At 39.4% G+C, this 26,354-nt stretch overlaps 2 protein-coding genes across 6 annotated transcripts in view; one reads left to right on the top strand and one right to left on the bottom strand.

Moving 5' to 3' along the window:
- The window catches only part of LOC145765257 (LIM and senescent cell antigen-like-containing domain protein 1), a 50,616-nt gene extending 43,158 nt beyond the window's left edge, over positions 1-7,458 (top strand). For all 3 annotated transcript variants that reach the window (XM_082577051.1, XM_082577049.1, XM_082577050.1), the window contains exons 7-9: positions 4,543-4,694; positions 5,375-5,450; positions 6,943-7,458. In XM_082577051.1, coding sequence (XP_082433177.1) covers positions 4,543-4,694; positions 5,375-5,450; positions 6,943-7,057 — 343 coding nt within the window. In that variant the 3' untranslated portion in view covers positions 7,058-7,458. The remainder of the gene's footprint in view (positions 1-4,542; positions 4,695-5,374; positions 5,451-6,942) is intronic.
- Positions 4,155-26,354, bottom strand: part of LOC145765259 (uncharacterized) — a 40,880-nt gene continuing 18,680 nt past the window's right edge. Inside the window, exon 4 of one of the 3 annotated variants that reach the window (XM_082577055.1) lies at positions 4,155-4,452. In XM_082577055.1, coding sequence (XP_082433181.1) covers positions 4,450-4,452 — 3 coding nt within the window. In that variant the 3' untranslated portion in view covers positions 4,155-4,449. Of the gene's footprint in view, positions 4,453-7,243; positions 7,863-10,106; positions 10,577-26,354 lie in introns of those variants that run through there. The other 2 variants (XM_082577053.1, XM_082577054.1) reach the window with 2 other exon arrangements.

Raw genomic sequence — 26,354 nt, 5'->3', positions numbered from 1 at the left:
ATAAGTTAGTCCAACGACTTTCTGTTCACCCTGTAGTGTTGTTTTTAAGATACCGTACTGAAGATATGTGCATCTTACGTTTTATACATTTAAGACCAATGTGACAGCCAACATGTGTAATCTTGCATTACTGCAATATCACAATGATACTTGATTGGTTGAAGTGCAACTGCACGATGACTTTGACCGCACTTTATCTGAAAGAGCATGTTTCAATCTATAAATACCAACCTCGCCCTTACTTTTTAAGGCTATATTTATCTCAATAAAAATTATCAAAACTATGGTTTTCCACGCGCTTGTATTTTTGGCCACGTTCTTGCCATGGCGGATTGCATTGCGCAACACGCGGATTATGACGTCAGTTGGAGTCAGACAGAAGCGACAATCGCTTTTGCAAGTCCTTTAGTTGTGTTTGTTCTAGAGCAGTGGTCGGCAACCTTTTTTAACAAGAGAGCGATTCTGTTACGTATTTTGGCAGAAATGACCAGCTGAGAGCCACAAAACGTAATATATGTGTTTCAAGTAGATCAGACCACAGTTTCTTTGCTACCGAACAATTCTTTTTTATGCCGTCATCTCTATCTGTGTACGGCTTTCCTCGCTTACAATCTATTGAGCTTCCACAAAACTAGCAGCATTGGTGTGGCATGTGGCTGTTTTCCATTTATTGAAAGCTTCCTTACTCTGCTCCGATCTTTGCATAAGTTCCAATACTGCCTACTTTATCTAATCTCCAAAAGGGGATAATGTGCAGCAAAATTAATGCTCTATGGCTGTTCTGACAGTGCCTTTTGAAGTAATTTGTTTTGGGGTTTTTTCCCACATAGGCTATTAAAGCATGCAGAAATGCCAACATCATTTGCATTGAATGCAAAGTTCATGTTTATGTCCAATTGTCCATGCTGAGTAACATCTCTGTTTTCGCCTAAAACTTTTCTATTTTTTATTTGTGCATGGCTACTGATAAACAAGGGTATGCTGTTCACGTCAAAAGCTGTAAACTGACCTGATAGTCAAAAATTTAATAACAAAAATTGTAAAAGGCTATTATTTTCTGACAGAGTATCACTCGATCAGAGTTGGCTCATTGCTGCATCATCTTGCACAACTAGTAAACAACGTTTTGATGCCGTTTTTTTTTCCCCCTATCACAGTCGAACGCATAGGCTATACCAAATCATGTCAAATCTGGAGGGAGCCGCTTCAGAGGAGCTAAAGAGCCGCATGCGGTTCCGGAGCCGCAGGCTGCCGACTACTGTCCTAGAGGAAAGAGGTTTTCTTTTCCGCTGCTTCAATCTTGTTGCACGTGCTTTTTATGTGAAGGCAGGTAGTAGCCTATAGGCTCTTTGCAATCTCGAGTTTGAAAAAAATAAGCCAGGTCTGTTGATTTATCCATTGAAATTATTGGTTAAGGGACAGACCAAAGCTGTCATAGGCCCATGCGAGGTAAGGTACGGTACGTCTTAACCAATGTTATGTGACATTCGAACCACGAAATCGAGCAGTGTGTAAGCTGTAAGGGTGCTTAACGGCATGGCGGAGAGCACCTCTTGCATCACTGTGTTGGACGACTTCCATGCAATGGTCAATCCAGCAGTCCTACAAACATTCTTCAGGGTTGATAGGAAGAATTGGGAAGAAGATGGCAAGCCCAGAGGATGCGAGGGGAAGTTGTCTAATGAGTGAGTTTACTTGAGCTTGTTTACTGTTCAACAGCCTTTCAAGAGCTGGTTGCTTAATTGTTCCATTCATATTTAAACGAAGCTGTTATATCTCTCAGGCAATTCAGGCTGGTCTCTTGTAGGCACGTGCTGGAGTGGCTGTTGGATGGAGAAATTCTGGGCAAGTCGAACAGAGTCGTGCTGCCATCCTGCATTGTCTCTTTCATCCGCAGAGAGTACCCCAGCGACGATGGAGATTATACTGGGTTCTGAAGACCAGTGTTACCATTTTAGTCTTTTTAAAACCAAATCTGGTTTATTTGCAACCGTTTGGTTTATTTTTTTCGATTTGGTGTGTTTTTTTGGTTTGGTTTGTTTTCGATTTGTGTGTCGTAATGCGGTTTCTCATCAGTATTGTATGTTGGTTTATTTTTTAGTTTATTTCTGCTTCAATTTGGTTTATTCTGGTCTTTTTTTTAGCTTCATCTACATTATTAAAAAAAAACCTAGATGTCAACACTGCCGAAGACAGTCCCAATGAATGCTAAAGCGTTATCGCTTGATAGTCGACTGTACTATGTCCTACAATACAATACATAATGTTTTCGATATCATATAACCAAGTTTGGCTGTTGTAATCTACGAAACTAGCCTTCGGCGATGGGCTTCGCAAACCACCCCTGGCACACAGGCATATGAACAACTAAACTTGTAGCCTATAATGCTGGCTGAAAGATGCGTTTTCATTATGGATGCCTTATAAATTTGCGCATTCACTAGCAACCAAGCCTATCTCGGCTAGTTTGGTCTCCACTAAGCTCGACTCCAAGTGACGTCATATCACTAGGTGGCGTTGACGAGTTTGTCACTTCCAGGTAGCGTGAGAGAGAAGCGCTAGAGAGCGTGGGAAAAGGGTCGGTTTCTCAGCTGTGGGCCTCAATTGTAAGGAAGTGAATTTTTCAACAGGTACCAGATGTCTTGGCAATGGATTCTAGCCAATGTTAATTCGATCGTGCAGTTGCACTGATTACATTTATCCAATATCCAAGGGCATTAACTTGACCACAGCCACGCACAATTCGATACACTTCCGGCCCGGAGTTGAAAAAAGCGGCCGGAGCCGGAGGTTGTTCGATGACTACTTGCGTAATACCCCGAAATCCAATAGTTGGCCCCTATGTTAGTAATAATAGTAAATAAGACGACAATGCAATAGCGAATCTGGAAAAAAGTGTGGGAAGCACCAGAGTTATAATAAAGCAAACTAAATAAGGTGAATGGACAATTTAAAACTTAATGTCAGAAAAAATAAAGTTGGATAGGAGGTCAGGGTTGGGTTTGTCCCCAAAACATTTTTAATGTTTTTTTTATCAATATACACATTTTGTATGTTACCATTGGTTGCTTTGTATGGAACAATTGGTCGGTCAGTAAGTATCCTCACCTTCGCTTCACCTAATGTATTTTCACGGCACATTTCACTTTATTGCTTGTTTCCATCAACTATCAAATTTATTAATTTAATTGTTAATTAAGTAGGTTATTTGAATGAGCAGTGATTACTTCCGAGTTTTACATGATTTTGCTAGTTTTTTGTGGTGGGACATAAAAAACTTTTTACCTCCTTAACCCACTTTTGAAATTATACATGTCCATTGTCCAATATGGCTGGTTAGGTGAATAAGATGTGATTAAGAGAGCAAATGTGAAGAAAACACGTATAAACGCTACATTCGCTACAAAAACTAATATGCATGTACCCCCAGCGAGGGGTTTGGGAAGCGGTAAATACGGTCTTGCACGATTTAAGCCAGAGGTCTGCAAACCGTGGCGGACGGAAAGGTCCGGAGTTTCAATAGGCCCGCGAGACATTTTCATTTATGTGCCAAGTTTACAACGTATAGTAAACATGCTTTTTGTTTTAGAAATTGTTTCTATTTGAATAAGATTATATTGACGAGGCCACACTTGTGTGGCGAAAGTTCTCTTGAATAAACTGATTTTGTGTGATTAGGGATGTAAAACGTTTTTTTTTTGTGCAAACATGTTTTGTTTTTGTTTTTTAAAACAAAAATAAAAAACGATCGTTTTTTTTGCACTAACAATCTGTGTATAATTTAAATGTTGGAACAAAATTTGTCCTTTTGTTTTTCTAAAATATTAGTTATGAATAATCGACAACGATATGTTATCAAAATAACACGAAGTTTTGTGGTTAAAACAAAACTTTACCTATATCCCTTGTAGTTACATTTTTTGATTGCAGTCACATTTTATCTGTGGTAGCCTACTTCTATTCTCTCGCTCGCACGCAGAGCAAAACTTAACTAATTTTTAGCTAAAAAAAAAACAGACAAAAGTCCGCTGCTGTTTTGCGATTGAAAGCCTACTCGGGTGCTGTGTGTGAGGCGCGTTTAGATCAGCTAGGCGCGAGGTCGCTGCATGGTCATTCAGTGCGTGTACATTTGTCATAACATAGTGAACAATATATATTTACAGTTGTGGGTTGTGGCCCGCGAACCAAGTTGGTTATGTGTATTTGGCCCAGCAGTTCTGTAAGTTTGCACACCCCTGACCTGATTTAAGCTGTTGATTATTATCGAGCTTCTGTATTAGATGTTTTCTTTCTTAAACAGTTAAAAAACATGCATACTAACCTGAGTGGGCCCCTAAACAGCAGTGCTCCTTCCGGGCGAGGGTCACGGGGGGGGCGATTAACACGGCCTTGACTGCATGTTTATTGAGCTTGTCCTTTACAAGAAGCTTTCCCAACCATCCGACTTTGTCACTGCAATTTGATGAAAAAGGATGGTTTGTTTTGGGTGTTTTAGCTATTCGGCTTGAATCATTTCTCTGAATCACACGACGTCGTTTTCAGGCACGTGGAACATTTCGTGTGCGCTCAATGCGAGAAACCATTCCTTGGCCAGAAGCATTACGAGAAAAACGGACTGGCTTATTGCGAGACGCACTACAACCAGCTATTTGGTGATGTCTGCTATCACTGCAATGAAGTCATTGATGGAGATGGTATGCCTGTGCAGTGTGCATTCATATTAAAACTTGTTAAGATTTTGAAAGATGTAAAGCCAGTTCAGTGATTTCTGGAAGTACCTATCTGCCAAGAGGGTATGATAAATGTGTGTGTTGCCAGATGTTTGAATTTTCGGCTAAAGTGTTTTTTACAATAGCTGTACTCCATGACTTTCCCATTGACAGCTATTTCAAAATTACTTTTGAATAGGTTTTTTATTATTTCAATCAAACTCGTCAAAGCATAATAATGCTTGTAAGTTCAACTTAGTGTAGGCTACATACAGAACGTATAACCAGAAAGAAATTATATATTTACCACTTGACACATGACACTTTGTAATTCGAAGACGTAGTTTTAATTTTTTTAAAGTTTCTCACAGTCTCGAGGTCAAATATAACTTTTAAACTTGTAGTTTCATTTTAGATCAAGCAAGTTTACAAATATCACTCCAAGATGAGTTGATTAAAAATTCTTGGAAATCGTGTTCTGAATCCGTGAAGCATTTTTCCAACTGAACCGCCACAATGATGCAGGGATTGGGCACATCATACTACAAAATTGTTCAAACTTTTACACGACTAAATTAAGATTGACTGTCACATATTCAATCGATGAAGAAACATGTTTAATTTAGAATTTTAGATCCATTTTGATATTTGCTTTCATCTTTCAGTGGTGTCAGCGCTCAACAAGTCTTGGTGTGTGAAGCACTTCCAATGCACAAGCTGCAATACGAAGCTCACTTTAAAGTAAGGGGCGTTTCGACGTGTGTTCCTTTTTAGTTTACTTTTATATTATTTGCAATGATTTTATTAACTTTGCTCTCATGTTTTTGTTAAAGTTTAATTGCACAAATGAGTGTTAAAAAGGCAAAAGTACCGAAAATTTTTGTTTTTGCTGCGAGGCTAAGTAAAGCACGCAAAAAAGGCATGGATGGCTGTAGCACCAAAAGTGTTTTTTATTTTATATAAGAAAACTACTCTCATTACAAGTGTCACTATTAGTTGGTTGGTTTTGAATCTTTATTCCCAGACTGACAAAGCCTTGATGGGGTTTTCTTGGTAGTTTGGCATACTTGTAGACTGTAGACTAAAGAGGCTTTTGACGCAGAGCCGGTTACCGAGATTGACAGAGTGAAGTTTCCGATTGTTGAAATGTTGTTGCCGGGAATTGTTCCATTCACTAGTTACCGCTGTATAGAGAGCAGTACTGAAATGTGTACTCGAGAGCCGAAATTGCGCATACTCGAGAGCCGAACTAGGCGTGATCTCGAGTTGGGCGCTTAACCACTGAGCTAACGCCTAACGGGGCTTTGACTTTTATCTAGTGAATGGAATATTTCCCCGGGACCCCGGCAACAACATTTCAACAAACGGAAACTTCACTCTGCCAATCTCGGTAACCGGCCCTGCGTCAAAAACCTTTACAACAGGGGTGTTCAAACTTTTTCCGATGAGGGCCAGATTTGATAATACAGAAGTACCCGCGGGCCAACAGCCTCTGAGAGTCTTGTTTTGCATCCATAGTGATATCATGTTATTTAATGTCATTTTCATACAATAAAGCAATAAGCAGGTTCAAGTATTCTGTTAAGGTTAATGTGAAGGATGAAACTGACGTCTTGATTTCTATAGCTATTTCTATACCTAGGTCAAGTCTGGTTCGAGAGTAATGTTAGAAGCGTAAAATATCACGTAGGTGGCAGTCGCCCAGCTTTGATCTCCAGCGGTTGTTATTCAAATTCATAACAGAGGACGTCTGCTCACATAAATCGGTTGAACCGAACAAGCTCACCATTTTCTTTGCAAACAGTTGCATTTCTGGAAATTTGTTTTTATCCAGCTGCTGGTAAAAAAGCGGGAAAGATGTTACTGTCGGCTTCGGCGTCGCAGAAGCTCAATTAGCTGGAGCCTCATCAGGGTTAGGTTTTAACTTAACTAATCTTTTTAAAAATCCAAGTTAAATTGGTATGATTTCTGTGTGTCTGGCGCAAAAAATAACACATTGTGTAACAACACTTGCGGGCCATACTAAAACGTATCACCGGGCGGACTTTGGTCATCTCTGCTCTACAAGTGTGCGAAACTACCAGATATAACATATCAGAGGCTTTGTCAGTCCGAAGATAAACATTTCAAACCAAACCAAAATTGAGTTAGTTTTTCATTAAAACACACAATTCTTGTCAGTTCTTCATCGAGAGTAAACAATAAACATGTTCTTAATTTCTCACAATTAAAGGAACAAGTTTGTGGAATATGACATGAAGCCGGTATGTCGGAAATGCTACGAAAAGTTTCCTCTGGAGTTGAAGAAGCGACTGAAAAAAGCAGCCGAGACTGAAAGAACCAAGTGATGATCAAGAGCACCAGGATGGCCAGGCGGTGTGGTTTATCAAACAAAACCCGATGGAAATACTTGTTCTATTCAAAAGTAACAATTTCATGTTTATTTATTCAAGTTAACTGGCAAATCATGGTGGTCGATAGCTCTGGGGCATGAATTCGTTATAAGCTGATGTATTTTGTCGATGAGGATGGTCATCACACGTGTCCACAGCTGTCAATCTTTGCTACATTCTGCTGCCCAGAAACTCTGCCGCTGCACATCATACTTTATACCGTGCACCCTGGGCTTTGTAGATTAGGTTTCCGCTTTGCTTGAATATTAGCGCAAAATCTTTAACTATATCAATCATACTATTTGTGTACTCAGATGCTTTATTGTTTTGTTACACAAATAAAATATAACGCTTAATACTTTGCCAATAAATGAGAAACTTACTGCAAAAATAACCTTTGTAAACATTTCGAGCTGAAACACCACATTTGTTTAATGTGCCCCAAATATATGAGGGAAGACTGGTGTACGGATTTTTCGATAATGTTCTCACGAAAGCCCTCTGCGTGTTGGGGGCTGTTCAAAAATATGTTCTTATAAAATATATCCCCCTTGTCCGTGCGGACAACATTACCGATAGCCATGCTCGTTCTACGCATTGCTTGCGTGAGACCACAGATATCCTCTGGAGTGGCGGTTTATTAATCCTCTAGTCCAGGCGTGTGTAACCTTTTTCACTAGCGGGACAAATGCGAAACTTGACATGATACCCAGGGCCGCATCAACTTTTTTAGAAGGAAGTTTAGAGTCGTTAAGTAAATCTGAAAAAACAAATCCAAAATACGCAGGTCAATAGAAATTGGTGGTTTTGGCAAAGTTTTAAAAATAATCTTTAAAACACAGATTTCACCAACGTCATTCTTACGTGTATGAACTGTTGTAAGGTAATCTACATCAAAGAAAGAGCTGCAGGTCTTCGCCGTCCCGGTTTTCACACAACCATTACTTTGAAAAGAAGAAAAAATTGGGAAATGGCAGAATATTGACGACAGCAAAACATTCTTAACTTCAGTTTCAAAACAGGGTTGCCAGATTTTAAATTGAAAAAAAAGCCAAAAAAGGCCAATAAAACTGTAAAAAAAAGCCAAACATTAAACTAAAAAAGGCCAAAAACCAGCCAAACAAGTCACTTGTAAAAACCAAGTTTGATAGGTAATACTCACGTTGCGTTCTAACAGTTTGTAATTCATTAAAAAAAAGCAACAGGAGCTGGTAATTAGTGATGATTTTAGCTGTTGCAGTATGCTAGAATGCTTTCCTTTGCATTTGCAACAATTATGTCTTGGAAATGGTCAATTGCATTGATAGAGCTGTGGCATGCCACAGACAATGCTAGTTTCAGCTCAATCTTCTTTTTGCTTTTTCAGAATCAAGTGCAGTAGCTGCAAGTGTATCAAATAATAAAGAATTTTGAGCTTGTACTGGAATTTTACGTTTATGCTTCGTTGTCTTTTCATGGTTATTAAAATTACTTTTCTTTGGGACAATGGTTGCTTGGCATAACTTGCAAAAAGCATCACCTGTGCGCAGGCCCGTAGCCAGCCGAGGGCCAGGGGGGCCTCGCCCCCCTGAAAAAAATGTCGCCCTTCCTGGCAAAATCCCAACATTCTCGAGCAACAGCTACAATTATAATGATTTTGCCCATCTTTCCCGTTGCAGAGCTTTTTCGGCCCCCCTAAAAAAAGGTTGGCCCCCCCTTGCTCTGCGGTCTGGCTACGGCCCTGCCTGTGCGTTCATCTTTTTTAAGCTAAGAAAACTCATTTTCCCATTCAGGTAGATATTTCCTGCTGCTATCATACATTGCCTTCCACTTTCGTTTTGACATATTATCAACAGCTACAATACTTTTGAACAGATAATAATTAATACGGTACTTTAAATAATAGCCTGTCAAAATGGTCACTTTATAAAAATTAACAAGCATCGCCAAAAGAGCAAGACTTCATCCTTGCACACGCTGTCAGTCTGCCCCTGCAGTCTCCGCACAGTGCACATGCGCATTAACAAATAGCAATTCCTCAATCCACAGTGAAAGAATAAAGGACAAGTGTTGCCATTGTTGTTTCAATCTTACAAAATACAGTAAATGTAAAAAAAGCCAAACAAATAATTTGCGGCCAAACCAATATGAAAAAAAAGCCAAAAAGCCAAACCCAAATTTTGTGGCCAAACGACTTCAAAAAAGGCCAAATTTGTGAAATTTGGCCGTAAAAAAGCCAATCTGGCAAGCCTGTTTCAAAATCAACCACAAAAACTAAAAAAGCTAGTTCACAAAAACAAGTAACCCGCAAATCTAAAAAAAATATGCTAACTCAAAAAAACAAACCCAAGTTTGCGGGAATACTGCAAGGTTGGTAGCTAACTGTTCCCAGTGGCAGAGCCAGATCCATTTTACCAGGGACAAGACTTTTTCCAGCTAACATCAATTTTAAAGCAATTTATATTGCCTTCACATATGACGTCACGAACCGAGCCAAAGCAAAAATCAAAGTTATAAATCAAAAAATTGCAGACGGCTGCAAAATCTAAACTGTTTTGTCTTGGCGTCGATACTAAAATGGATGAAAACATCCTCATATATTCCAAAGTTTTCTCCGATTATGGTGAGACAGTACTGCAAAACATTAGAAAAGTTGAGCATCATCTCACATTTGAAAATGGAGCATCATTTGGTGAATATCTGACCCATAGGTCAATAGGCCTACGCTGGGTTTTTTTTTTCGCTGACACTTTTCGGTCATTTGTCCGAAATGACTTGAAAAAATTCGGTCATTTTTTATTTATTTCGGTCATTTTTTCTGATGAAAATATTTCCTTTCAAGTAGCTGATACAAACCAAAATTTGCACTTCCTGACTAGCTACAACATAGGCGCCAACTTTTTATGCTGTATTGATACATAAAACAATAGATGAACTAGCGATCGGCAGCAGGACAACATTTTTTGAAAGCAAACCGCAACAGCTTCGCGATAAATAATCACTAGAACGAGTAGGATGCTACAATTCCACACCAGACAACAAAATCTGTCATTTTTACATTGATTTAACGTCTGCAGACGTTGAATCAATGTAAATATGATTGATTTTGCTGCCTGGGACAAAGCAAAAATCTACCATTTTGTGTCGATTCAATGTCATCAGATGTTGAATGCACCCAAAAACAACATAATCTGCTACGTAGATGGAGCGTGCGTTTAGCTTTATGCGCTTGCAAACAGACTCGATGTTGCTTTCGAAAGTCGAAACCTCTGCAGTGAATTGTCGCGGCAGTGAAACGCTCGCTGTGAAAATGAACTTGAAGTCTCGGCACGACGTAACCATCAACCAACGCAACAAGGGCTGGTTCAAACCGCATTGCGCACACACGACATAATCTACGCAGTAACGGACTCGCGTAAACTGCATGGCGCACACACGACCGTTGCCATAGAAACCCGATCAAAGGCGGGGGAATATGTGCATCTTTTGTTTCATCTGCAACGCGAAAACAGGTCAGTCATAAAGTTGAAAGCAGGTCAGTCATAAGTTGCGATATTGTAGTCAAAAGGGAGCTATGGGATGTCAAGTCGAAAATTTAATCAAACGTCTCTCCGTAACTATTTTTCAAGGGCTGTTTACGGATGTCAGCAACTTTTAAATTTATTCAAGGTGATGTGCTGTTGAATTGATGTAAACGTGAATGATTTTACTTTCAACAGGTACATTTTCAAGCGTATAATCAAGTTAGTATTTGCATTCCATTTTCAAAACATTGTCATTCCATTTGCAGTATACCTTTTACTTTTTAGTAAACCTTTTCGTCTCTTGTTTCATGGTAATAAATCTAATTCGTTGCTAAACTTTATGTTGTGCTTAGCTTAAAGAGTCGCAGTCCATCAACCGCTAGCCTACGCAAACGCAGACGCATGGCATGTGTTTGCTTAACCGAAGTGGTCGAGTTTTGTTTATAATAATTAATGGTAGGTCGAACGTAGCGATAACTCCGAGTGTGGCAATAAAAGCAATCCTAGTGTGACGGCATAATTACGTCATCCATCTGCGTGACATTTTGCTGAATTTACGTTGCTGCTGATGAAACACGCTTTCGCCCCCACGGCCAAAAAAATAGTTAGGCGCCTATGAGCTACAACATTAAGTTTCGCTGAGAAACGTTGTCGTGTTTTATCTGAGAAAACTTTCTTCAACGTTCATCAGCGAAACTCAACCTTGCAACACCCGATTTGACTATATATTTTTCGGACAATTTGACCGAATTGACTATATTTTTTTCGAACATTTTGCTAAAAAATCGGTCAATGACCGATAAATGACCGAAAAAAAAACCCCAGGGCCTACGTACCGCAGGAGTGACTGATCAAATTCTCGCTAACGAAACATTAGGGGTGATAGAAGATAGAGCTTCGGTAGAGAGTTTGTCTTGTTGAACCATAGGCATAGCCTACGAAGCCGAGTAACGTGATCAAGTTTAACATCTTCAAGTTTATTACATATAGAAACACAAAACTACGCAACAAATTAAGTATCGAACGTTTTCGACATCACAAAGGACGACAAAGTGAAGAGGACATCTTGTGATGTCGAAAACGTTCGATACTTAATTTGTTGCGTAGTTTTGTGTTTCTAAATGTAATAAACTTGAAGATGTTAAACTTGATCACGTTACTCGGCTTCGTATGTGTTGTGTATCGCTACGGGTCATTGCTTTTAGATTCGACACATGGTCTGCGGAAAGTTGCATGGAAGCTTAAGTATTCAATGAGGCGTAAACTCTCGTGCTAAGACGTGGTTGACTGGTTGTATCTTTATGCAGTGAAAAAGAGTAGTTTGTGAAGTACAGTGCGTTGTTATTGTGTTGTCTGACTTATAAGCGTTTCGTTCAATATACAAACAACCTATATCTTACCAAAGTATCTCCTGACTTAATAACGAGGCAGAAGTAAAAATACAACAGAAGTTTTGGCGACGAGGATCGGATATTCGTTTTAAGCAGTGAGTTGGTAAGAAGTTAACGCAAGTTGAAATCAGTTTTTAAAGTGAATAAAAATGTCGAACAAAGAGCTCATTCAACTGAGCTTCATTCAACATTCAACTACAGCAGCAACAACTGCAAATTGATCGACAAAACGAAGCTCAACAACATGCACTACAGCAGCAGCAAGAACAACAGATGCAACAAATGCTCACGAAAGCTTGGAGAACAAGGGACAACTACTACTAAAACAGAGAGTAGTTCTGTTGTTCCTAACTTCAGCGCATTCGATCCGTCGAGTGGGTTATGGTCTGACTATCACGCCAGATTCAAAACATTTTTGGGAGCACACTCTGTCCACGAAGGAGAGGCTGCGCAAGTTTTCGTGACAAATCAAAGTGCAGTCACATACAAGATGTTGCAGAATCTTGCAGCTCAACAGAGCCCTCCTGTGGAGATAAACAAACTTGTTTTAGAACAGATAACAAAGTTCATGAACGACCAATATGACCAAAAACGTTTTACGATACGGGAAAGATTTAAGTTCTGGAGCGACATGCACCGCAAGCCAGGCGAGTCTATCAACACGCTGGCAGCTCGAATACGACAGGACGCTTCAACATGCGATTTTTCTTCCATAAAGCATGCTCAAGATGAGGCCATGTGCACACGCTTTATTTGCTCCGTCAGCAATGAAGCGGTGTTGAAATTCTTGTTCAAAGTAGACGCTGAAGAATTAAGCTTTGCCAAGGACATACAAATTGCCTTGGAGACAGAAGATGCTGCTAAGGTAGCAAAAGAGACAGTTTATGGATCAAAGACGTTTACACCTGGCCAAGTTAACGTGGTCAAGGAAAAGAGACAATGGCACAGAGGACAAACTAATTCCTTTAACCATAGAGAGCAAGCAGATACGAAAAGAAACTTACAGTATGGACGCTGCTGGAAGAAGGGCCACACTGGAAAAGATTGCCGTTTTAAAGATTCCATTTGCAACAAGAAGGGACATATCTGTTCCAGACAATTGTTCACCTAATCAAACGTCATATAAAAACCGTTATGGTCTACTTAACCTAGCTGGCATCTTACGTCATGGAAATTGCTAGAAAATGTCCAAATATTGCACCATCGGTCGTAAGACCTGATGAAATATTGCATCACTACCTTTGAACACCGGTTTGAATTGCGTGACAATGTCTTTCACTATTGCGTCACAGTACTGCGTACGTGCATTTGAGATATTGCTATCTATTCTGGTCATTCGTAAAATTGTTTGTTGGAAGTCAGTCGCAAGTTTAACTGTTTGCTTGGTGCTTGCTAGCTGGACAAATTTTCCGCTTTTATCTAAGTAATCTGTACTGTAGTGACAAGTTTTAGTGGTGTACGGCGTTGCATCCAATTTCGACAGCCAGGTGGCTAATTTTACAGAAATACAAATTTAAATAGACGTTTCAAAGGAGTGTTTCTTTTTCGGTCATTACATGCAGACGAACGGATTTGGGAATCTTATGTTACAATTTTCCCACGAAGAGATTATGGTTTACCGCTGTGACCAATATCGAACCGGCATGTTTCAAGAAGAAACGAACTGCGCATGTTAAGGTGATTTGTAAAACTAAATTGCAAAAAGTAAAAACCGCTAATAATGTGCCTCAGCTCCAACAATCTGTTTCTATTGATAACATGATGTTTAGTTTTGAAGTTGATACTGGAGCTGGGGAGAATTTCATGTGTAAACGTCGTTGGCTGCAGCTTGGCAAGCCACCATTGCAACATTGCAGTTCGAAATTCGAGTCCGCTTCCGGACACAAATTGCCAATTATGGGCATTTTTTACCCGAATTCCGTTACGACAGAAGGCTCTAAAGCAGTGGTTCCCAAACTTTTTCAGCTTGTGGCACACTAGAAAAATTATAAAATGCTCGCGGCACACTTAGGCTACAAGAGAAGAAAAGTTGCTTTAAAAAAATTATTTTCACGTGTTAATGGGATGGATGTGCTTGTTTATATGACTGAAACGAGGTAGCATTGTTGACAAATATACTCGCATTTCATCGTCAATTCAAAGCAGTCTCTCTCGTTTACAGCTTTTAATGTCAGTCAAAACAGAAAAGCCATGTTCAAATAGCCGTGAAGATGCAACTGGCAATATAGTTTTGATTGCTTTTGCACCGATCATGGTGTTCTGTAGTGACAAGTTTTAGTGGTGTACGGCGTTGCATTCCATTTTCGACAGCCAGGTGGCTAATTTTACAGAAATACAATTTTGAATAGACGTTTCAAAGGAGTGTTTCTTTTTCGGTCATTACATACAGACGAACGGATCCGGGAACTTTATGTTACAATTTTCCCACGAAGAGATTATGGTTTACCGCTGTGACCACATGGAATAGGATTTGAAAGCAGACAGCCAAAACTCATCCAAGTTTTTTGTGGAAACAGCGTTTGAAAAAACGAGTTGTTTCGTAAATCAATGAGCTGTTCTTCTTCTGCAGAAAGATTGCTTGATTCATTGCTTCCACATGGTGGGAAGTAATGTTGCAGTGCAAGCTGAAGTCCAGACAATGTGCTCATAATTTGCGGGATGATTTCTTGTTGATGAGTTGATTTATTAAGAGCAGGAAACGAATCAAAGACTTTTATCGAGACCTTTATTTTTCCCCTGCATTGAAGGACAACCATCAGTACAAACGCTCACGCAGTTACTCCATTTCAACTCAGAAAGCAAAATATTTTCATCTACCAATTTGAATATGTCTTCTCCTTTGGCTGTGCCCTTCATTTCTTTGCAAAACGAACATTCATTTACCAACGTTTCATAGTTAATGAAGCGAATAAAAGCCAGCAGATGAGATTTCCCAGTTCTGTCAGTGGATTCGTTAACTTGTTAAGACCATAGTACAGATAGGTCCCTGTCTGTAGCAACAAAGTAGTCACGAACTTGATTCTTTTAGTTTAAATCTGAGGATAGCTCTTCTACTGTATGCTTCGTGAAATTGTGTTATTTGACAACGGAACTCCAACTTTTTCCGGGGCAGCACTACCAAGCATTTCTTCAACACCAATGGCCAATGCTGATCCAATTAGGCCTACTCATTCTGTGTATGATTTTTTACGTTTTGCGAACAAGTGTGCCACTTTGTAACTTGCAAATTGCAATCAGTCCTTTTTCCTGCAGCTTGAGGTAGATTATTTTAAATATTTATACAGTTCTTTTCTAAAATTCCAAAAAGAGTGGCGGCACACTTGAGAATCTCTGGTGGCACACTAGTGTGCCGCGGCACACAGTTTGGGAATCACTGCTCTAAAGTGAACTGTAACAATTTATCGTTTATTGTGAATGATTTGAACTTACTTGGTAGAGATGCAATTTCTAAATTACAAATTTCTGTAGATGCTTTAATATCTCCTGCTGATACTAAAGTGTGTAATTTGAATGGTGTAAATCATGTTTTTGATAACCTTTCCGCAGACACATCTCTCCAAAATGCTTGTAAGCAATTATGCAATGAGTTCCCTGACCTTTTTAAACCAGAATTGGGGTGTTTGAAAGATTTTGAGCTTGATGTCAAATTTAAACCGAATGTCAAGCCCAGACCGGTACCATTTGCCATACAGTCTGATTTAGCCCAAGTGTATGACGCTGGCATTGCGAAAGGGGTTTGGAAGCCAACCCAGTTTAATGATTACGGTACTCCTGTGGTGCCTGTACGCAAGACAAAACTTCCAGGGCAAAGCACAGCATCCCTCCGGGTTTGTGGAGATTATTCCGTTACCGCCAACTCTCAGCTAGAAACACATAGACAACCTCTTCCTCTGCCGGAAGAGCTCATGCACAAGCTGGGAGGTGGTTATGGGTTCACAAAGATCGACTTGGCTGATGCCTATAATCAAATACCACTGAATTCAGAAAGCCAAAAGAAGCTTGCTCTGAGCACCCATCAAGGAGTCTTACTCCAGATGAGATTACCTTTTGGCATCAGCTCAGCTCCTGGCTATTTCCAAGAAATTATGGGTCAACTCACCTCTGATTTGAAAGGAGTAGCCGTTTACCTAGACGACATTTTGGTGAGTGGACACAACGCCGAGGAGCATCTGCAAAACTTGAGAGCTCTTATGCATCGCTTGCAAGAAAAGGGTTTAAGATGTCGTCTGGAAAAATGCGCCTTTGCTCAACCAAGCGTTGAGTACCTGGGTCACCGGCTATCCAAGACAGGCATTGCAAAAGGACATAAAGTGGACGCAGTTTTGATTGATTGAATTTTTATCCTCGGACTGGGAAAGCTTGAGGTCTTTTCTTGGTTCCGTGCAATTTTACAGCAAGTTTTTGCCAAACCTATCTTCCACGACAGAACCACTTCATAAGCTCACACGAAAAGGAGTAAAGTGGCAATGGGAAGCAGAGCAGGAAGACGCTTTTCAAACTCTAAAGAAGGTGCTCTGCGCAGATTCTGTATTGGCTCATTTCGATCCTTCTCTGCCCGTCGACATATCATGCGATGCGTCAAGTGTCGGAATTGGAGCGGTACTCTTCCATCGTTTCCATGATGGCCAAGAACGACCAATCGCCAATGTGTCAAAAACATTGACAGATACGCAAAGGCGTTATAGCCAAATACAGAAAGAAGCGCTAGCAATAATTTTTGGATTACAAAAGTTCCACCAATATCTTTACGGAAGAAAGTTTATTCTACTCACAGACCACAAACCACTACTGGCATTATTCGGGCCAAACAAAGCCACAACAGCTTTAGCAGCCAACCGTTTGGCAAGATGGTCACTCATGTTGAGTCAATACGACTACTCAATTGAGTATAGGAAAACGCAAGAGCACGGCAACGCTGACGCACTCAGCAGGTTGCCTGCGGGAGAAGACGCCATCTTCAACGGAAAGGAAGAGGAAGAGAACACTTTTGTAGTGAGTACCATCAAAATGATTAACGCTCAGCTGAATCCAACAGAGCCTGGAATGATCCCAAAAGAGTCTCTCAAGGATCCAGTCATATCAACGGTAATGAGATACACCAGGGAAGGATGGCCTGAATCAAAGACGTCTGAAGCACCAAATTGTGACACCTACTCGACAGAGGACTTCAGAAGAATCGCTCCATCATTGTCTGTAGAGAATAGTTGCTTACTATATGGAGCCCGACTAGTCATTCCACGAAGTATTCACAAACAAGTCCTGGAACTTCTTCATCTTGGGCACTTCGGGATACAAAGAATGAAACAGCTGGCACGGTCAGCAGTTTATTGGCCCAGAATCGACCAAGACATTGCAGAAAACTGCCGTCAGTGCACTGCATGCTCCGAACATCAAAACATACCGGCAAAAGCAATCAACCACCCGTGGATGTTGCCAGAGAAGCCGTGGAGTAGAATTCATATTGACCATGCAATTAATTTTATGGGACGCAATTGGCTAGTCATTGTAGATGCGTGCTCTAATTACCCTTGCATTCACCCAACTACATCAGTGGGAACGCAAGCTACAACTGAGCTGCTGGAAGAAGATTTCTCGCATTTTGGCTATCCACATACAATTGTATCGGACAACGCCACAAGTTTTAAATCTGAGGAATTCCAGCAGTGGTGCAAAGAAAGGGGTATAGTGCGCTTGACAGAGGCACCTTATCACCCAGCAATGAACGGGGCTGCAGAACGGCTTGTGCAGTCGTTCAAGCAAGCACTAAAGGAGTCGAGTTTGCCACCCAAGCAAGCACTTCTAGAGTTTTTAATTCTATACAGAAGAACACCGCTATCAAGTGGCTTATCACCAGATGAACTGCTTTCGGGGCGCCGCATTCGCGCCAAGATCGACGTCATGCTACCGTCACCAGCCCACTTCGCACAAAGTAAGCAAGTCAACAGGCAAGGAAATGCGGAAGCACTTCAGAGCGTGGAAAGACCTCAGTTTGAAGTGGGAACCCCCTGTTATGCGCTGTATTGCGGACCTCGACAGACACAAGACCTTAAGTGGGTCCCAGCTGTGGTAACGAAAGTGTTCGGTAGCCGCAGTGTAAACGTGCGGGTATTACCCCACGGTCCGATGTGGAAAAGGCACATCGAACAGCTACAACCGCGTTTTGACCATCCAGCAGATGAAGAAGATGTGGAAACATCCAATCTGGTCCAACATTCATTCTCAGTCATTCCAGCGAACGGACGTGTTTTTTGTGCGCTGTCAAGATGCCATCTGGCAAGAAAATTTCAACCAATTTCAGCGAAGAAGACCGACAAGAACTTAAAGAAATAAACAATACAGTAAAGAGTTTAGCTAAAGAAATTAAAATTATAAAAAAGGAACTCAAAGAGAGCAAAAGCCATCTAAAATTACTGAATGAGGAAAATTTGAAACTAAAACAAGCCTTGAATCTAAACATTGCAAAGACCGATGAATTAGAACAATACAGCAGACGTGAAAACTTACGAATCCATGGAGTAGCTGAAACCAATCCTAATAGTGACGATGGAGAAGAAACAATATTAAAAATTGCAAAAACACTACACGTTAGTTTGAACGAGAATGAAATTCAGCGAGCGCATCGCCTTGGGAAACAGCGCTCAGGAGGCAAGCCTAGAGCGATCATCGTTCGCTTCTCCAACTGCAAAAAAACGGAATGAAATAATTAGAGCGAAGAAAAACCTGAAGGCAAACCACGATTTCAACAATGCTTTTATCACAGAAGACCTAACCACTCTAAAATCCAAACTGCTTTCATATGTAAAAAATCATTGCGACGGTAAATTTGTTCTAGCGCACACCATCAATGGAAGAATTCGTATGAAAAGATCGGCTAAAAAAGCAGGAGTGGTAAAAGATGGAAAAGATGAAGGTACTGGACAATGGCTGCATATTAATAGTTATAATGATTTGTTTAAGGTTGGAATTGACATTGACTTTAATAAGCTAAATTATCAACCTTTGCTACTAAACGTAAATACTTCATTGGAAACTGCCTCTGACACCGAAATAGAAAGTGACTAGCCCTGAACTAATGTGTTGTTCTAAGAATGCGCCTGAAATGGCTTGCTCATGTCTAGCTCGATTGATTATAATCCTTTTGAATTTTTGCGTTCAAGTCAACCAGCCACGTTCATTTGCAATCCAAACGACAACTTTGATTTGTGTGAAACTCTAAACAAGTCGCTTGTACAGAATATTAGCCCAAGTAACTATTACGAACAAAATTCTCCAGCACTTTATAGAAACCAAAATAAAACTATAGCATTTCTTCATATTAATATTAGGTCCATCCAAAAAAACTATGATTCTTTGTACGATTTTCTTACGACACTACAAACCCTTCCTGACGTCATATGTATCACTGAAACTCGCATTAAAACAGCACCATTGGTAAACATTGCTATTCCTGGCTACGACTTTGTATATGAAAACTCGTTAACCTCTGCTGGTGGGGTCATGATATATATTTCCAACCGTTACTCTTTTTCTGTTTTAAATCATTGTAAAGTCGATTCCAATTACTGTGAAAACTTATGGATTAGTATCAAAAACTTGACCACTCAATCTAAACTAATAGTTGGTGCACTCTATAGACACCCAGGAACTAATTTATCTTCTTTTGTTCAAGATCTAAATAATTCCCTAACCACTCTGAACGAAAAGAATGAAAAGTACTATCTTCTAGGGGACTTTAATATAAACATCACTAATTGCAATCTCCCTGGTGTGACCGAATATTTAAACATGCTAGAAAGCAATGGAGTGTACCCTCTGATAGTTGAACCAACCAGAGTGACTGATACCTTTTCATCAACTATTGACAACATTTTAACAAATGACACTTCAAACGCTATCCTGCCTGGTATAATCACTAGTGACCTCTCGGACCATTATCCTATATTCTGTATTATTTCTGGTTTAAAGAACTGCTCTCGTTCAAATGCCTACTTTGTCAGAGACAAACGGCACTTTAACCTTGAGCTATATTGTAATGATCTTAGTAATGATATGTCTGAATTACTACCAGTATTGTCTGAATTGACATCTGATAATTTAAACTTGAAGTTTGCTCGCTTTGTGAAAATAATCACTAGCGTAATTGATAAACATGCTCCACTTAAACAACTCTCTCGTAGACAAACTAAATTAAAAAGTAAACCCTGGCTGACTCGAGGATTGCTTGTTTCCATACGAAACAAACAAAAAATGTACAAAACTCACTTTCTAACAGGAGGCGAAACAGGAAAATACATTTACAAAAAATACTCAAATAAACTAACAAAGATTAAAAGTATAGCAAAAAAGCAGTATTTTCAAAACCAACTGAACATTAATAGTAATGAACCAAAAAAAAATCAGGAGTATTATAAATTCTCTTTTGCCCAATAAAAAGAAAACAACCCAAAATGTTGATTGTGTTCGCGTTGATGATAAACTGGAAAGCGATCCAAAAATAATAGCTGAGAGTTTTAATTCCTTTTTTGCCAATATCGGAAGCCACCTCGCAGAACGAGTCGAAACTGATAAAACAAATAATTTTAAAGACTTTTTAAGCAACCGTGTTTCCTCTTCAATTTTCCTTGAACCACCAGACGTGTACGAAATAATAGAAGAAATACATCAGCTAAAGTTAAATAAATCAGCAGGGAGTGATGGTATCTCGCCTTATTTCCTTCGAATCTCTTCGACTATCATAGCCTTGCCTCTATCCATCCTTTTCGACCACGCATTTTCGAATGGCATATTTCCAGATGTTCTCAAAATTGCTAAAGTCATTCCAATTTATAAATCTGGAAACAAACTCGAAACAAATAATTATAGACCAATTTCTCTACTCTCATGCTTTTCAAAGATTCTAGAAAAGTTAATGTTCAAACGTTTGACGTCGTTTATAAATAAGCATTCGATCTTAACGCCTACTCAGTATGGCTTTCGTGCCAACCATTCAACAAGTCATGCTGCTTTAGACATTATTACCTCCTCATACGAGCAAATGCAGAACAATGAATTGACTGGACTTGTTTTACTAGATCTTAAAAAAGCCTTTGACACAGTTCATCCAGGGATATCTAAACAAGGGGATGCGAAGGCTCACAGCGATTGCCTTATTCTTATGACACTAGGCTACCAGGGCGGTAGTTTGTAGTGCGTAAAACATGCAGTTCTTTTCACAATTGCAGAAAGTTTTGTTGTGCAACTGGTACAGTCAGCTACAGATGACAGTTAGTAAATGTTACATAGAGCATATTTAAAGAATACTTGTTTGGAAAGACAGTTGAAAAGTTACAAGTTAGCTGCTTTTTTTAACAAAGTCTTTGCAGTAGGCCAGATTTAAAGCAAATAAACGGGTAGTTGAATTATCAAGTAACCATGAGCGTGCAGTGAGTATCCAGGCTTGATGCTGATAGCGCAATGCAGGTTATCATAACAAGAGTTATTAAACTACTAACAGTGCCGATTGTCAGTTTACGGTAAACAGAGATTATTTACGATAAACAGAAGCCCTTCTATTGTCAGACGTATTAAAAGCCTTCATATCCCCTTCTCTAGATATCCCTGAGTTCATCATGAAAAACTCTTGCATAAACTTGATCATTATGGAATTCGAGGAGTTGCCAATGCCTTACTTACTTCCTACTTGAAAAATCGTAAACAATTTGTGTCTATTGGTCAAGAAAATTCTACATTAAAAGAAATAAAATTTGGTGTCCCTCAAGGGTCCATATTAGGACCGCTTCTCTTTTTACTTTATATAAATGATATATCTAACTGTGTTTCTTCTGTTCCTAGATTATTTGTTGATGACACTTGTCTTGTTATTAAAGCCGATAATTTATTAAGTCTTCAAAATTTAATTAATCTTGAACTGAAAGGAATCAAACGTTGGATCACAGCCAATTCACTTACGATAAATGCTTCTAAGTCTAACTTTTTAATAATTGCACCCAAAACCAACCAAAAATCAACTAATGTTGAAGTATTTTACGGCAATAGCCTACCCAACTAAAAAATGTTCACACTGCTAAATACCTTGGTATCTTAATTGACAAAAATCTATCTTTTCTTCCTCATATTGATGCTCTATCTTCCAAACTCTCCAAATCTGTTGGCATACTCTCTAAATTAAAACATTGTTTATCTACCAAAGCTATGCTTCAGCTTTACTATTCTCTTGTGCATCCTTACCTAATATACGGACTGACAATTTGGGGGTCGTCATACAAAACACATATTGGAAAGCTTGGTGTTTTGCAAAATAAGGCAGTCAAAGCTGTTGTGAAAGGCAAATGGGCTGACCATGTCACACCCTTTTATAAACAACTAAATATCCTAAAGTTAAAAGATCTGTACAACTTTGAAATTGCTAAGTTTATGTATCAGTTTAGTTTTAATTTATTACCCGACACTTTTCAAAACTACTTTAAGAAATGTAACCAAATTCACAACTTTTCTACTCGAAACTCGACCAACCTAGATTAGGCCTACTATTATTATCGATACACAACCACAAAACTACAACGCTCTATAAAATACTCTGGCGCAAAAATTTGGAATAATATATCAGATGAAATTCGCAAATCCTCATTCATAACTTTTAAAAGAATGTACAAAAAGAAAATTATTGACTCATATTAAACAAATGCTAAATTAACCTACTAATCAGTTTTTTGATTTCTTATCATCTTGGACAGCTTCACCGTTATTTATGTATTATTATCTCTTTGTCTCAATTATTCAATTATAATTATCATTGATGAATTAAGGGTGGCTGCTTGACTTGAAGACCTTGAACGGTCACTTCGCAGCCTCCCGCTGCTGTGATGCTACCATCATTTTTTACTCGTTTTTTTTTTATTGTAAACTTTTCAACAGTTTTACTGTACTTAGTGTTTTGATTTATTGTAGATATTTTTCGCAGCGGCCAATAAACAAACAATAACAATAACAGGCCCGTAGCCAAGGGGGTTCTCGGGGTTCCCGGGAACCCCCCTTGAGTCGAAAAGGTCCACATTTTGGAGAAGGTGTAGTGTACATACGATAACAGGATCAGCTACATATGATCAGCTGAAACCTTCCACCAGAGAGTTCTGAATAAACATGTTAATATATTGTTGCTTGTTTAGAACAGGGCTCCGCAAATACTTGTTGGCCCGACCCAAAAGACAATCGTTCGAAATCTTCGCAGCCCGAACGTTTGAGAAGCATATAATTTTGCGCAAAATCTTTTGCAATTTAATATCAATTTCAATACGGTCGTCCTCGCTTATTAAGCCCACATCGGAACCGGACAATTTTGGGCTTATTGGGCGGGGGGGGGGGATTTTCTACCACTCCTATACTTTCAGTTATTCAGGAATGGACCAAATTGGGCTTAATAAGCGAGTGGATCTACTAACTGTGGTCGTCGTCATGTAAGCCTCTGGGACCGAGGATCTACCCTTTTACCACCCCAGATTCACGATGTTCCAGGACTACACTGGAAGGCTACCAGAGAGCAGCCAGTCTTTGGTTTCATCATCCATGACACGCAGACCTTCCACTCCATTCCACAGTCATTGATGATGTAGTCTGCGGTCTGTTCTTCGGCACCACATTCACAGGAGGAGGAAGAGGCCATTCACTATTGGTGCATGGCAGGGCCGTAGCCAAACCGTAGAGCAAGGGGGGCCAACTTTTTGTTAGGGGGGGCCGAAAAAATTTGAATGATTTTGGCATTTTAACCTCTTAAACACCGGTATCCACAAAAATTGCAATATGTCAGTTTAGTGTTAAGACCAGTAGCGTAGCCAGGAATTTTGAAAGGAGAGGTTTTGATGACCGGCGGGCGAAGCCCGACGGCGTGTTCGCCTAAGACGACACCCAGCGACGGGGGGTCTGGGGGGCCTCCCCCAGAAAATTTTGAAAAATTACTTTGAATTTGGTGCATTCTGAGAGCATTTTCAACAAAAATGTGGGTATGAATATTCCTGTAAAATGGTGCTGTCAGGTGGCATAGCAAAAGGATAAGATCATGTTTTCTTCAGCATTTTTCGGAAATAAAGCTGTCTCTATGTTTTCTTGTTGCTAATTCCTGGCTGAGATGTTTGAATGTTTGGTATTGGCACAACTCGCTCTTTTAATGCAGTTTTGTTTAAAATTAGGCAAATTTTTTTAGACTGAAAGCATCATGCTCAAGCATAAAGAGACTGAAAGCATCATTCTCAATATCGTGACGTCACACGCGTGCCAAAGGGGGGGGGTTGTAACCCCCCCCCCCCCATTGGCTACGCCACTGGTTAAGACCAACACTGGTCTCTTATCACGGCAACCATATTACAATGACCAACATAACAAAACAATTGTTGACTTGTTGTATAAATAGCGGTACTTGTTACGAGCAAAAACTTTAACTGGCTCGAAGAAGCTAGTGCCGAGGATTTTGATACATATGATTACATTCCGCCTATCAGGGCCGTTGACAGGATTTCTCGGGCCCGGTACCAATTCATTTTCGGGCCCCTTTATCGACAATGTTATGAATACAAAGGTTATGACTGCTCATCCACATCAATATTAGAACTGGCAAATTCAATCCACAACACTTTTCATTAGGCTGTCATTCATTACTACATGTGTGCTTCTTTCTGTTTTTGTTTTATTTTTTGCTATTTGTTTTTTGGGTTTTGTAGCCGTGCTAACTACTGATACATAGCCTACTACATAATTTTTCATTCAGGCACGTTTTAAACCTTTAAAGGTTTTGCCACCTTTTCCCGTTCATTAACGTGCTGGTAGGTCTATATCGATTTTTGTAGTTAGTATCTTTTTCGCCCCGGACGCGTTAATGACGAAAAATAAAATGATTGATTTGTGTACAAACTTTTATTGATGTGCTGTTAAAATGAGGATGACACATGCCGTTCAAAGTAGAAAATTAAAAGGAATATCATTTGTATAATTTATATGTAAACAGATAAAACCAAGCAACCACACGGCATTTAACATAATATATTAAACTGAACATAAACTATAAACTACGAACGTTTTCGATCACACTACACATGTTAGCCTTTTTCAAGTAACGAAAAAATAACTGATTTTAAATCTACATTGAAAATGTAGATGTGAATTCAATGTAGGTGTAAAATCAGTTATTTTTTCGATACTTAACAAGGGCTAACATGTGTATGGCCGAAAACGTTTGTAGTTTATGTTCAGTTTAATATATTATGTTAAATGCCGTGTGGTTGCTTGGTTTCATCTGTTTATGGTTGAAAAAAGTCACCTCTTTACCAAAATTGTAATTTATATATGATTATGATGATGATTATGTGCCTGATCTGATACAGTTGGCGATCATGGTCTTCCAAACTTCTCTGTCATTTGCCATTCGTATAAAATCATTTATATATACATTGTATTATTAAATCAAATATAGCTATTACCATCTGAAACCTTTAACAGCCTGTTTCACCTTTAACGGATCATCAGAAGGGTCTTATTCAAAAATACATGTATTATTATATTCTCAAAGATTTGTTGTATCCACGAATTTCTCCAACTGCGCATTAGGGATTTCTCCGTAAACCGCGAAATCTTTGCTCTCAATCACGATCGTCGTCAGTATGTTTAAAGTTGTCTTTATAAAGTAGACGCAAGTAGCTAAAAGTGATTACCACCAAAAAATATGTATATTCAGAATTAAGAGTGGGTGAATAAAAAAATTTCGTGTTTTTGAGAAAATGTTTTCGTGTTTATGAAAAAAAAAATCGTGGTTAGGGAAATCATACCCGGAAGGGGGCACCGTACTTACCATCTGACAGCTGAAGTGGCTGTTTTAACCTCTGATGGCAATTCCTTTAGATCTGATTATATTAAGATATTGATAATGTTGGAAGTCGCGGGGAATCTTTTAAATCCAGGCCCCTAAATATTCCGGGCCCGGGTCCAAAAGTACCACCTAGACCCCCTTGTCAACGCCCCTGCCGCCTATACAACCGTGAGCTAGTCTATTGCAATTGCAGTCGCGGATGTTTGGATGCAAGCCGTCTCACAAACACGTCTAAATCGATAGATTTCGATACAGAATGTTCAAAGGCCATAAGCACTAAGTTTGCCTGTCTTGGTTGTAACATGCTCCGTCTAGTGGGAGCGTCAGCCCTTGTTAACACTGAGAATCCACACTCACAAACGGCAGTGCTAGATTCAAATGTAGCAATATCTGCTGCAAGGTTGAACACTTCACAGATCAGAAAACTAGAAACAAAATTTATTTACACTGATTGGATTGAAGAAAAAAAATAAACACTGCTTAACTGCACAAATTTGGTTTATCAC

Source organism: Aplidium turbinatum, chromosome 2 (genome assembly GCF_918807975.1).
Source record: "Aplidium turbinatum chromosome 2, kaAplTurb1.1, whole genome shotgun sequence".
Taxonomy (NCBI): domain Eukaryota; kingdom Metazoa; phylum Chordata; class Ascidiacea; order Aplousobranchia; family Polyclinidae; genus Aplidium; species Aplidium turbinatum.
Note: the sequence above shows the minus strand (reverse complement) of the source record. Positions and strands in the feature narration are given on the sequence as shown.